Source organism: Pinus tabuliformis, chromosome 6 (genome assembly GCF_031772625.1).
Source record: "Pinus tabuliformis cultivar Carrire ecotype Pingquan chromosome 6, CPIR1, whole genome shotgun sequence".
NCBI lineage: Eukaryota > Viridiplantae > Streptophyta > Pinopsida > Pinales > Pinaceae > Pinus > Pinus tabuliformis.
The window spans coordinates 81,133,388-81,146,504 of NC_142292.1; the positions used below are offsets into that span (position 1 = coordinate 81,133,388).

At 35.3% G+C, this 13,117-nt stretch overlaps 2 protein-coding genes across 6 annotated transcripts in view; both read right to left on the reverse strand.

Annotated features, from left to right (window-relative positions):
- The window catches only part of LOC149257360 (uncharacterized), a 40,094-nt gene extending 31,867 nt beyond the window's left edge, over positions 1-8,227 (reverse strand). Inside the window, exon 1 of one of the 3 annotated variants that reach the window (XR_016256722.1) lies at positions 7,719-8,227. The gene's annotated coding sequence lies outside the window, so the exon portion shown is untranslated. The remainder of the gene's footprint in view (positions 1-7,718) is intronic. The other 2 variants (XR_016256724.1, XM_089414126.1) reach the window with 2 other exon arrangements.
- Positions 1,931-7,165, reverse strand: LOC149257361 (uncharacterized). 3 transcript variants are annotated; one of them, XM_089414134.1, is made up of 5 exons: positions 6,928-7,165; positions 5,363-6,455; positions 4,651-5,071; positions 3,087-4,178; positions 1,931-2,784 (listed from the first exon to the last, which is right to left on the reverse strand). In XM_089414134.1, the coding sequence occupies exons 2-3, from the start codon at positions 6,434-6,436 to the stop codon at positions 4,958-4,960; spliced, it is 1,188 nt and encodes a 395-aa protein (XP_089270260.1). In that variant the 5' UTR covers positions 6,437-6,455; positions 6,928-7,165; the 3' UTR covers positions 1,931-2,784; positions 3,087-4,178; positions 4,651-4,957. The 3 variants fall into 3 exon arrangements, with proteins under 3 accessions (XP_089270260.1, XP_089270265.1, XP_089270263.1); XM_089414139.1 differs by having other exon boundaries at positions 4,651-4,967; positions 6,928-7,164; XM_089414137.1 differs by lacking the exon at positions 4,651-5,071 and having other exon boundaries at positions 6,928-7,164.
- Positions 8,228-13,117: the final 4,890 nt, after the last annotated feature.

Genomic DNA, 13,117 nt, shown 5'->3' on the forward strand with positions numbered 1-13,117 from the left:
CCTAGATCCATTTTAAATCTAGCTCTATCAAGCGCCAAGAGAGATGAAATCTCTCAAGGTGCGAACATTTCCTCAAGTTTTGCACTCCAAAGATTTGCACTCAGAAAGAGGGTTTCACCTCAAGAGATGACATTTCCTCAAGTTTTGCACTCCAGAGATTTGCACTTAAAAAGAGGTTTTCACATGGAGAGATTTGATCCTCTCAACACTTATAAATCCATATTTAAGATGGATCTAGGTTGGTTTCAATTATCTAAAATAACGTAACTTTGTTTTACATTTAAATTATTCTTCATTAATTTTCCTCTTTTCTTATAATGGATTATAGTTTACAAATTTGAATAACATTTAAATTATTCTTCATTAATTTTCCTCTTTTCTTATAATGGATTATAGTTTACAAATTTGAATAATTTGAGTTTAATTAAATTACGCATCCATATTATACACTCATATTTCTAATAATGATCTTAATCTTTAAATATTCATTATTTCTTACTTTGATAAAAAAAAATCTCACACAGATACATTTTAACAATAATATCTATTTACACAATTTATTGAAGCATTGTTTTCCCTTTAAAATATTATTATCATTAAACATTTGCTTTTAACTTAGACAAAAACATTTATAATTTACATAATTTATATATATTAGATACCAATTAATTTTTACTTACCTCACAAGAGAGCATTTTAACTATCATATCATATAACATGATTTATATTTCAGAAATACTTATTGGTTTTACTTTAAGAAAATTTAATTCCCATAAAAATATTTTTAACTATCATATTAATTTGATTAATTTATATATATAATACTAATTACCTCACAAAAACACATTTAACCATGATGTCAATTTACTTAATGTTTGTAGGCAATATTTTAGTTTTGTAACTATTCCAATATTTCATGCCACATTTGATTGTGTTTTCAGATTTTGGCAAATAACCTTATATGATTTTTTACCAGATAGATAAAACAAATTTAATATTTTTGAGAAATGAAATGTTCACAAGTTTTATAGCTAGAATGAGGTGTTGACAAGTTAATTACATGGTCTATATATATTTATATATATTTAAATTTGTTTCACGTGATAACATCTCCTCTGGAAGCAATAAGCTTTTCCAGATTTATCCATCATGCAAGAATAATAAGAAAACAAAACACAATTAAGGCCCCTTCATATTTGTTGAGAGTTGGTTTTGTGTTCAAAGTCCAGTCATAGGGAAATTATTTGTCACGATAAAAATATGCTTCCATTATGAAGTTAAGCAAAGCACAGTAGGAATTTTCTGATTCCTCTCCACAATGCGCGTAGAGACATCTACACTGTGTTCCTGCAGCAGGTTCCTTGAAACCTGGCTTACCCAAGTTGTTACTGCTACATAAACTGAGTGAAATCCAATTAGTCTGTACATCGTCACATGTGATTACAGGTCTCCATAATCAGTTTGAACATATGCTTGTGCAGGCTGTGCTTGAATATGGAAGAAGTGTATAAGGAACACAGGGAAGAATCTAACGAACGGCTGCTGACAGGGATTGTTGGTCCCACCCTTGTGTTCTCCTACAGCTGTGAAGCCAATAAACCATACATATTGACAAGAGTCAGAAGTACCACATATGCACACTGAGGTACCTGAAACATCTGGATTTGTACCAAAGAAATGAAATGCTACATTCTGAGGGCACGGGGACCAATTTGACAAATTGAACTCACCACTATTAGCACCAATATAACCAAGTGGAGCGTTGATGCTATGCTGGATCAAAATCACTTCAGAAAAGGATCCAATAAGTGCGGATGAATGAAGGTTTAGGTAATACCAATGCAATCAAACTGTGAATCCTCCTGCAAACCTTCATAGGAATTCAATGGTACTCTACACCGTGACACAAAGTATCCGAAATAGCAAAAACTGAAACAATAGATTAACCAATGTTTACATCATTCGCATTCTCTTCCTCTGAATCACTTAGAACTATTAGCTCAGAGTCCTTTTGGAGTTCAGAACAAACATGCTTGGAAATTCTCTGTAAAGTCTGATTACGTCTCAAGAATGAAGAGTCAAAACCTGGCATCGTTATTTGTTGAAAAGTCGAGGTTCTCACTTCCACTTTCTTCCTGATTGATACTTGGATCTTCATCATCTCCATTTGTATCATTTGCACTGTAGTTGATGGCTGGCACAGTTTTTATATTCCCTGACAAGGTTCTCACTTCCTTCTTGATTAATACTTGGATCTTCATCATCTCCATTTGTATCCGTCGCACTGTAGCTGATGGCTCGCACGATTTTTGTATTCCCCTTTTTCCATCCATGGCATAGTATTTGCTGTAGATGATAAGATAGCACCACCTAATCCCAAATAACTATCTCAATTCCTCTTTATTCCAATTTTTAAAGGCAACTGACTTTCAAATATACCCTCACATTTAACCTGGTTCAAGTTTGCCTGTTGATGTGTAATTTTTCAATTGAAATAATGATCGATCTATCTGGCCGATGCCAAGGCTCATAGAGCCAGGCATAACCTTCGAGCTTTGGATACCATCTCAATTCCTCTTTATTCCAATTTTTAAAGGCAATACTCTCACATTTAATATGGTTCAAGTTTCCCTGCTGATGTGTAATTTTTCCAATTGAGATAATCATTGATCTATCTGGCTGATGCCAATGCTCACGGAGACTGGCAGAACCTTCAACCTTTGGATACCAAGAAGCATCTGGTTTAACCTCAACTTCAGTTACGTCCTTAGAGTAGTTTTTCATCTGCCATATTAGATAATTATAAAGTTTTGACAGGTTAGGAATTAGCATAAATTTGATGTTCCTTTATCATCCCGTTCCCATCAAAAAATTGCAATAAATTACTTACAAAATTAATGATGCTGTCCACATGTTTCTCATCATAGGTTAATTTGTCATTTAGGTTAAATCTATTGCAGAACCAAGAAGATTAATCTGATCCAACTGGATTATGAAATTCAGTTCATATGTATCAGTTAGGTTAAATCTATTGCTGTATGACAGCAACCATTTTTACGTTTATTTTTTTGACGAGAAAACTTTACCTCTGGGATCTCATGTTTCAAATGCTCAGGTATGTCAGGAAAAAGGTGTGCCAACGATTCCTTTTGCCGCCATCCAGAGAAAATGCGCTGGCCTTGGATACACTTTCTGCTTCTTGTCTTTCTAGATTCTGCCCATCTGCAATATGACTCTGTATTGAAGAACTTGCCGTAATAGTGTGCTAATATATCCCCCATTTCTTTAGTTTCCACAAATCTTTTCACTGCTTTAAGATTTTTCCCAAAAGTATACAGCCCAAGTATGAATAAATCTTCCTCACTTTTACTCCAGGATGCACTCGAGCTGCCAGGCACTATCATGTAACCTTTTGAGCTTGCGTCTTCCCCCATATTATGTATTCCTTTCTGCTGAACCTGGCAATTGGAATCAATGCAGTGCTTGTGTAAGTCCAAAAACCAACTTTTATCTTCTTGACCATCTTGCAACCAACCCTGCCCCTTTTTCTTCGATGCCCATCACAATAGGAAGAAGTATCAAGCACAGTATTAGCTGCCACAGTAGATTCTGTCAGGGTGTCCTCTGGTCTTGAGAAATCTGTCTTCAAACCTGTAATATTCATATGGTCTTCTCTGAGTAGGCCACTGTTACTGATCACATGGGTACATTGATCATTTTCCAGTTCAGATAAATCAACCTGACACAATTCACAATCCTTTTTTATGGCTCCAACTGGGGAAGACTGCTTTGAAGGGAACTCATTATCTGAGAGTCTTCCATTTCCAAAAGGTGAAAAACAACTTATCTGCATTACTGGCACAGGTAATCCCTCCACAAACAGTAGCTCAAATTCATCAGCCTTGTCATCCTTATAGTCCTTACTGTAATTTATTCCCAGTTGATCACAGCCTATTTGCAGCTTAAATGGTGATACTTTGACTTCATAATTATCTCCAATCCGGGGGGTAATATGTGGACTATCAGAATCATCACTGGAGTAAGTAGATGCTGATGACAGTAATGGACTTCCACATATTTCATGAATTGGCTCACTCCCATCATTGCTTTCATGAAGAGATGACTGCATTTCCTGTATTGTGAAAGCCAGTCTCTTCATCTAATGACAGTATAGAGATCTGAGCAGACAAACAGTTTTTTTAGGAGCCCAGCATTATCAAGTTTGAGGCCATAAACAGCAGTAGCGACACACTAAAGTACTTGAAATGGGAAATTGGTGGATAACAAAATAGACAAACTTAGATTCAACACATCAAACAGTGGTTTCCTTTTCCTTTAGTCCTAGCCAAATCTGAAAGCATAATAATTGAGTTCAGAGTTAATCTACGTATGTTTCATCATTAACACAAGATAAGCTTATTATGGTACAAATGTAAGGATCAAATCAGAAATTCCTTTAATTGATTGATTGCACAGCTCATAAATCTTGGATAGACTGAGGAAATTCAATACCAAACACTGCTGTAAAAGAAGAAATCCATCTTGACTAGCAACCATGATTTCAATCTTGCAGATGACTTGGAGCTAAGAGATTTATGGGAAAACCATTTCAAACCACCTTCAAACTTGGATTGAGAACTGTTCACTTACCTGCAAACAAGAAAATAAGAACGGTCTCATACAGACAGTAGGTGAGCAAGGTTTCACTCTTGTAGGCCCAGGGGGAGGCCGAGGATTGGGGAATGGCTCCCAAGGTGCCGTGGCTCTTCCTCTGCTTCAGAAGGTGCCACATTATCTGAACTTTTCCCTGCTTTTGGGGTGGAACATGGGCGAGGAAGCAGAAAACCAAACCCCCATCTGCAGAAGAGAATGAATCAAGACCGCTGTAAGAGAGCCTTTTCCGGGCTCCCATGAAGGCTATTTTTGTCAAACGGTTGGAGTACCCGTAACGCCTAGCTCAAAAGAACCTGCAGAATTGATGCCATAAGAAAATCTCCGTAACTGAATCATACCAGATTTTAATCGGATGGTACACGTGATTTTGGGCAACATACAAGGGAGCAGCATGTGCCTACGCAAGAAAATTCCTTAAAGTTCATAACGCAGATTTTAAAAAGCAACTCTTCTTACTCAAAGAATTGAGTTCACTTTTTTTAATGCTGTCCACATGTTTCTCATCATAGGTTAATTTGTCATTTAGGTTAAATCTATTGCAGAACCAAGAAGATTAATCTGATCCAACTGGATTATGAAATTCAGTTCATATGTATCAGTTAGGTTAAATCTATTGCTGTATTATTAACGACAGCATACCATTTTTATGTTTACACAACAAATTGAATTTTTGACGAGAAAACTTTACCTCTGGGATCTCATGTTTCAAATGCTCAGGTATGTCAGGAAAAAGGCGTGCCAACGATTCCTTTTGCCGCCATCCAGAGAAAATGCGCTGGCCTTGGATACACTTTCTACTTCTTGTCTTTCTAGATTCTGCCCATCTGCAATATGACTCTGTATTGAAGAACTTGCCGTAATAGTGTGCTAATATATCCCCCATTTCTTTAGTTTCCACAAATCTTTTCACTGCTTTAAGATTTTTCCCAAAAGTATACAGCCCAAGTATGAATAAATCTTCCTCACTTTTACTCCAGGATGCACTCGGGCTGCCAGGCACTATCATGTAACCTTTTGAGCTTGCGTCTTCCCCCATATTATGTATTCCTTTATGCTGAACCTGGCAATTGGAATCAATGCAGTGCTTGTGTAAGTCCAAAAAACCAACTTTTATCTTCTTGACCATCTTGCAACCAACCCTGCCCCTTTTTCTTCGATGCCCATCACAATAGGAAGAAGTATCAAGCACAGTATTAGCTGCCACATTAGATTCTGTCAGGGTGTCCTCTGGTCTTGAGAAATCTGTCTTCAAACCTGTAATATTCATATGGTCTTCTCTGAGTAGGCCACTGTTACTGATCACATGGGTACATTGATCATTTTCCAGTTCAGATAAATCAACCTGACACAATTCACAATCCTTTTTTATGGCTCCAACTGGGGAAGACTGCTTTGAAGGGAACTCATTATCTGAGAGTCTTCCATTTCCAAAAGGTGAAAAACAACTTATCTGCATTACTGGCACAGGTAATCCCTCCACAAACAGTAGCTCAAATTCATCAGCCTTGTCATCCTTATAGTCCTTACTGTAATTTATTCCCAGTTGATCACAGCCTATTTGCAGCTTAAATGGTGATACTTTGACTTCATAATTATCTCCAATCCGGGGGGTAATATGTGGACTATCAGAATCATCACTGGAGTAAGTAGATGCTGATGACAGTAATGGACTTCCACATATTTCATGAATTGGCTCACTCCCATCATTGCTTTCATGAAGAGATGACTGCATTTCCTGTATTGTGAAAGCCAGTCTCTTCATCTAATGACAGTATAGAGATCTGAGCAGACAAACAGTTTTTTTAGGAGCCCAGCATTATCAAGTTTGAGGCCATAAACAGCAGTAGCGACACACTAAAGTACTTGAAATGGGAAATTGGTGGATAACAAAATAGACAAACTTAGATTCAACACATCAAACAGTGGTTTCCTTTTCCTTTAGTCCTAGCCAAATCTGAAAGCATAATAATTGAGTTCAGAGTTAATCTACGTATGTTTCATCATTAACACAAGATAAGATTATTATGGTACAAATGTAAGGATCAAATCAGAAATTCCTTTAATTGATTGATTGCACAGCTCATAAATCTTGGATAGACTGAGGAAATTCAATACCAAACACTGCTGTAAAAGAAGAAATCCATCTTGACTAGCAACCATGATTTCAATCTTGCAGATGACTTGGAGCTAAGAGATTTATGGGTAAACCATTTCAAACCACCTTCAAACTTGGATTGAGAACTGTTCACTTACCTGCAAACAAGAAAATAAGAACGGTCTCATACAGACAGTAGGTGAGCAAGGTTTCACTCTTGTAAGCCCAGGGGGAGGCCGAGGATTGGTATCACCACTCCAGACCTCAGGGAATGGCTCCCAAGGTGCCGTGGCTCTTCCTCTGCTTCAGAAGGTGCCACATTATCTGAACTTTTCCCTGCTTTTGGGGTGGAACATGGGCGAGGAAGCAGAAAACCAAACTCGGATGGTACACGTGATTTCTATCGTCTAACATTTAAATCAAAGGCTTACAAAAAGACAGGTGGCATTAGAGGGAGTTCTTTTCATAGGGAAACGCCTTACGGCGTAACAAGTATTAGGCAATTCCTTGTTAGAGGCGATTCCTTGCTGAAGTCAAGAAGGATTAATTGCTCAAACCGAAACGTGAAGAGTCGTCCCAGAAACCTAATTCACCCAAAAGCTCTCGTATACTTCATATTTCTCAATCTCGAATTGAATTGTACTGCTTTTATTAATAACCAAGTCCAGTCGGTGGACTAAATTCAAAATCTCTCCATGCAAAGTGCTCAATTTTCAGCCTAGTGCTCAATTTTGAGCCTAGTTTCAGATCTTTTAAACAACCATCTTTTTAAACATGAACATCTTTTCAAAATAATCCTAAATACTAATATATATTGATACGCAGCATCTACACATGTAAGAAGTAGCAAGTAGCAAGCCAAAAAAAGGTTCTTTGAGAATGCAGACAACAGAAGAATATATCACATTGATAAGAACAGATCCAACGTTCGCTAGATTTGAGACAATACCTGAAGCAGGACGTTGTTGTTTTGATTTGGAAAGAGAATTCACATATTCCAATCCCGGCACTCTTTGAGGACTCGAATTTAAATCGGGAGTCTTAAAAATCAATGAATTTGTTGATGGTGGAGCCGCAAATGCTTCATATTTTTGGCTTTCCAGTGATCTATACTTCGGCTTCGGTTTTTCACCAGAATATAGGTACAATGTAACTTCTCGCAGAGACGGGAATCGAAAGCCGGTAGATTTTTGGACATAATACTAAAGTAAACAACCATTTTATTGGTGTCCTCGCTGTCGCGCCAGATTCATCTCCCTTATCCATCCTTTACGAAACCACTGGGGAAGCTTTTGAACAGTATTCTTTTTATTTTCCGGTGCTTTCTGACTCTTCGTTTCCTTGCGCTGGAATCGCAGTACTGAACTGTATGGGAATGACTCTGCTGCTCTCAGTACCGGGCTGTATGGGAATTACTCTGCTCAAGCATTGTAACGGCTCTGTTTTCCAGCTCAAATCCCTGAAACGGAGAATAAGAAAATATGTACACACAATTAATTAAACGACTTAAACGGTGATAACAGTAAAGAAATGTTTGATGTAAAAGCTTACAAACAGGTTTTAGGAAGAAAAGTGTTGATTTCATGCTTTAATAAGGAAGAACTAATTTTTTTTTCCGGAAAAGTGTTGATTTCAAAGGAAGAACTCATTTTTCTAAGTTATTTTGGAAAGAGTTCCAATCTAAATATAAGCAAACTGAAAATAATATTACAGCTTCTCAATAGTTTGGTAGAAAAATAATGATATTAATAGTGTTAAATATTAATAATATTTAACATTATAGTACAACAATTTACTTGAATCTGCAACATTTCATCTCAAATTTCATTTAGGACAAGTATATTCAAACTCTGATTATTAGTTGATTTCAAGTCTTGTTTTAAGGCCTTTTTCCTGATGTGGTTTTTTACTTTGCTTTTGATTATTGCTATAGTATTTTTCAACTTCTCTTAGCCATGTAGACCCTACATTATAAAATTGATGGGTCTCCTTCTTAAGTAGATAGGTGTCTTTTTGTAATTTTCACACATAGTGTACAATGCCTCATAAGTACATCTTGAAGTTGACAAGCTATAGCTAAGGATTTTAACATCTTTGTTGCAATTCTTTGGCCAGCCATTGAAACAGAGGTGATGTAAGCATCTTCCACTTCAACAATATTCTAACAATATAAGCACTAGTAGTCTCACTCGTGTGTATAAATTATTGAAGAAATAAAATCAGTAAACAAAATAAAAATAAAAATTATAATTTCCTTGTAAAAAAAAAATTGTAAAATTGATTTAATAGTAAAAAAAATTCTAAAAGTTAAATTATAAGTGAAAAAAATTCATAAAATTGAATTAATTCCGTTTCTAATTTTTCTTTGTCTCTGAATGACTAACCTCGAGTGACTTACTAATTTTGAAAAATAGAAACGCGTATGCAAGATTGTGCTTCGTGTAAATGGAGAGAGAGAGGGATTTACGAACAAACCTGTAAATGGCACTCGCACAATTGTGTAAATGGAGAGAGAGGGATTTACGAACAAACCTGTAAAATGGAGAGAGAGGGATTTACGAACAAACCTGTAAATGGCACTCGCACAATCGTGTAAATGGAGAGAGAGAGGGATTTAAGAACAAACCTGTAAATGACACTCTCATTTTCAAAGGACAAGCCAAGTCATTACACTAACCTAGCCATTGACTAATTTAAATATTAAAAAAACAAAAATAAAAAAAGTAAATTTCAAAAAAACAAGACACTGCAAAACGAGTATGGTCATCCATATACTCATGATTCACCGGGAGGGGTCGACGGGTTTGAAATCCCTTTCCTTTCTCATCAACGATATCTTTTGCTTTTACAATGAACAATATCTATGTGTGGGGTTTAATGAAGTTTTATCAGGTTAGATCTAATAACTTGTAGACTTAATAGAGTAGATAAGAGCCGTTCAAATTTATGAGGTATAATTTAGTAGATTTATATATGGTTTAGCTTTTAGTGGGTTTTAGGCATAAATTTATGGGGAGGAGTTGATGGTGGGTGTGTCCAGAATCCATTAATACATATGTTGACCTAATGAATTTCTATATGTGATATACATATAGATCTAAAAGCAGATCTTAGAATTTATCGAATAATGCAAAGATCTGAGCTAAGAATGTGTAGATCTAAAGTTTAATACAATTTTTTTTATTTAGATTTTTATTTTTTCAATCGTCAAGATAAAAATCTAAATCCAAATCACAATCACAATATACATATGTTACTCTACAGATAAATTTCTTCTCAATAACTTACTTTCAACTGAGGAAGAGTTTCTTCTCAATAACTTACTTTCAACTTGCAGAGGAAGAGTTGTTGTCGCGCAGTCCCTCATATATTCTTTGCATTCATTCTTTTCTCGGCCTTGAATGTTAGGAGAAATAATGCAACTCGCTTTATACAACTACTCTTTTTCCGAGTTGGGCATTGTTCTAAGAGCATCATCAAGCTTTGCATATTTCTCGTGAGGTACAGAAAGAGGTACCGCATCTTTCTCCTGATAATCAGAAAGAGGTACCTCTTCTTCCTCTTCCCCTATTATTTCTATTTATAGCATTAGGGTTTTCTTCTTATACTTCAATATCTTTACTCTTTTTATTCCTGATTAGGGTTTTCTTCTTATACTTATTATCTTTATTTTTTTATTCTCGATTAGGGTTTTCTTCATATACTTAATTATCTTTATTTTTTTTATTCTTTATAAATATGATTGTCCACGAAACCCTATACTGGGTGTTCTAAAACATCACGTTATTCTTATACTAGAGTGTTCTAAAAACATCATGTTAAATTGTAATTGGTGTAATTGTAAAATGCTAAATTTACAAAATTTTAAATCTATGTTGCTTAAAATATTTCTAGCTAGTTATGCACCTTTTATTTCTAATTTGTAATGGGACTTAGACTTATTGGCATCATGCTCACTTCCATGTACCTTTTGGCTATGCATTTACTCCCACTATAGTTGTTGACATCAAAGTTTTTATTAAAATGTTTGAGTTTTTGTCACCATATCCTTTACCCCAGTATTAAAGAAATTAAATTTGTCTATTAACATGTTCTTTTTCTTATAATTGTTAGTTTATGCCTCTAATTAGTTCAAGACCTATCATTTCCATCAACAAGGTTTTATCATCATGCAACATGCAACCACATTTTTAGAGTCCAATGGTTGGCCCTTCCACTACCACTACCTACATGATTAATATTTTAATATTATTATGCACAATTAACTAAGTGGTTTCCCATCTACTTTGCCAAAAATAATTTTGAATAATTCAATATCCAATTATTGATATTTAAATATTATTGTACATTGCCAACAATAGATTTTGAATAAATTACATATCCAATGAGACTTATTTTGTTTTGTTTATTATGTGTTAGGTAATGATCGACGTTGTTAAACATAGTCACGGAGCAATCAATTAAATTATTGATTGTGACTTGTCTAAGTTAGCTCACTCTTTCTTAAGAAGACATACTAGTTTTTCACAGGGTTGTTAAACCTAGTCATGGAGCAAGCAATTAAAATCTTGATTATGACTTGTCTAGGTTAGCTTATTCTTTCTTTTGCTAAAGAATAAGAAGACATATTGGTTTTTCATATATCTTAATCTTTAAATTTGACGCTCTTGATTATGACTTGTTTGGGTTAGCTCATTCCTTCTGTCACCTAGGAATAAAAAGACACACTTGTTTTTCACATATCTTAATCTTTAAATTTAGTGTTTGCTTAGTCATTCCAATATTTCATAAAGACTTACCTTAAATTTATTCATAGAAAACAAAAAAAGGAAATGGATTTTTACACTCCCTAGCTTATGGGAATGTAATTATGAGCATACGAAAATGGTTGCAATATATTTATCTTATTAAAGATTGCATTTCCTCTTATTTTTTTACCATAGTATATGGCCATTTACAAATGGCAACTTAATAGTGAGTATTTTCTTGTCCCTCCATCTCCTTTTCTCATAGTGGGATTAAGATTAACAATTATCTTTATAAAGTCCCTAGATGGAGTGGTAGGGATGCAAAAGGTGGGGAGGTGTGTTTTATCCTTCCCACCAGCTTACACACCTAAGGGAGGTACCAACACACCCCATTAAGTCATCATTCATATCAATCCGAAGCATCGAAAGCCACACTCAGTTTCTATACTCTGCGTGATTGACAATTAATTTATGGGAGCAAGGGATGTTGATGAACATGGCAGATGATACCAATGGACCAAATAAATTGAATGGGAGGTGTACTAGGTTGCAAGGTAAGCATGTCACCTCGAGATTTCACACCGGGGAAAATCATAATTGGTGAAAGGGGGCATGCATTCAATTTAATACTACACTCATGGAGTTGGAAATTAACTATTTCGTTTGGCATTCAAATCAATTATGGGACACCTCCTTGGGGATGAACACATTGTGTTAGCTAGGCGCATGGAATATCCTCTTCTTAGGCTACCAGAGGAAGAGAGTCATTGGCATCCTCTCCTCATCATGCATTCTGTGAAGGTGCATGGGAATTTTGAATTCCACTTCTAGGGGATTCTAGAGCACATTAGTTTCATTCCAACCTTTTTCCTCAACCTCCCTAGCGATTTTGAAAACTTAGATCTATTTATGGGAATATCTATAATGGTTTCATGAGAATGCGGTCATGTTGAAGCAAAACTTTTCATACAAGATCTCTTCCCTCCTTGGCAAGCCACCTCCAAAAGAAAGAAACTCCAAGAGGCATCGAAATGTAATTGTGTTTGGTTTGTTTGTTAGTAACTCTGAGAGATTATTAGTGGGGACCTCTATCTCCTCCGATGGGTCGCGAAGTCTAGTCCTACTAAAGATTTTTTACTCCCATGCTCCCCCTATTGGCATCACTATTTGTTGGCAAGGATCCCCAAACTGGGTGCTTCGAGACCTCAAGGAGGTAGAACTTAATATGTCAAGCAGAGTCTTGTTCGGCTCATCAATATTCAATTTCCTTTCCAATGATAGACTTGTCTGCTTCTCGAAAATGACACCTATCACTAAATCTAATGCGATCTATGACAACATGTTTCATATTACCACATTCTATCTATCATATATACAAGAACGATTCCTGATGACTTTGTCAGACAACGGTATGCATACATACATATATATGTATATATATATATATATATATATATATATATATATATATACATACATATATATATATATATATATATATATATATATATATATATACATACATATATATATATATACATATATATATATATATATATATATATATATATATATATATATATACATCACATAAAACAAT

Coding starts and splice junctions, on each gene's coding strand:
- LOC149257361 (XM_089414134.1), bottom strand. CDS start 6,436: ATGAAGAGACTGGCTTTCACAATACAGGAAATGCAGTCATCTCTTCAT. Junction 5,072..5,362: donor TGAAACATGAGATCCCAGAG/GTAAAGTTTTCT, acceptor TTTCTTGCGTAG/GCACATGCTGCTCCCTTGTA.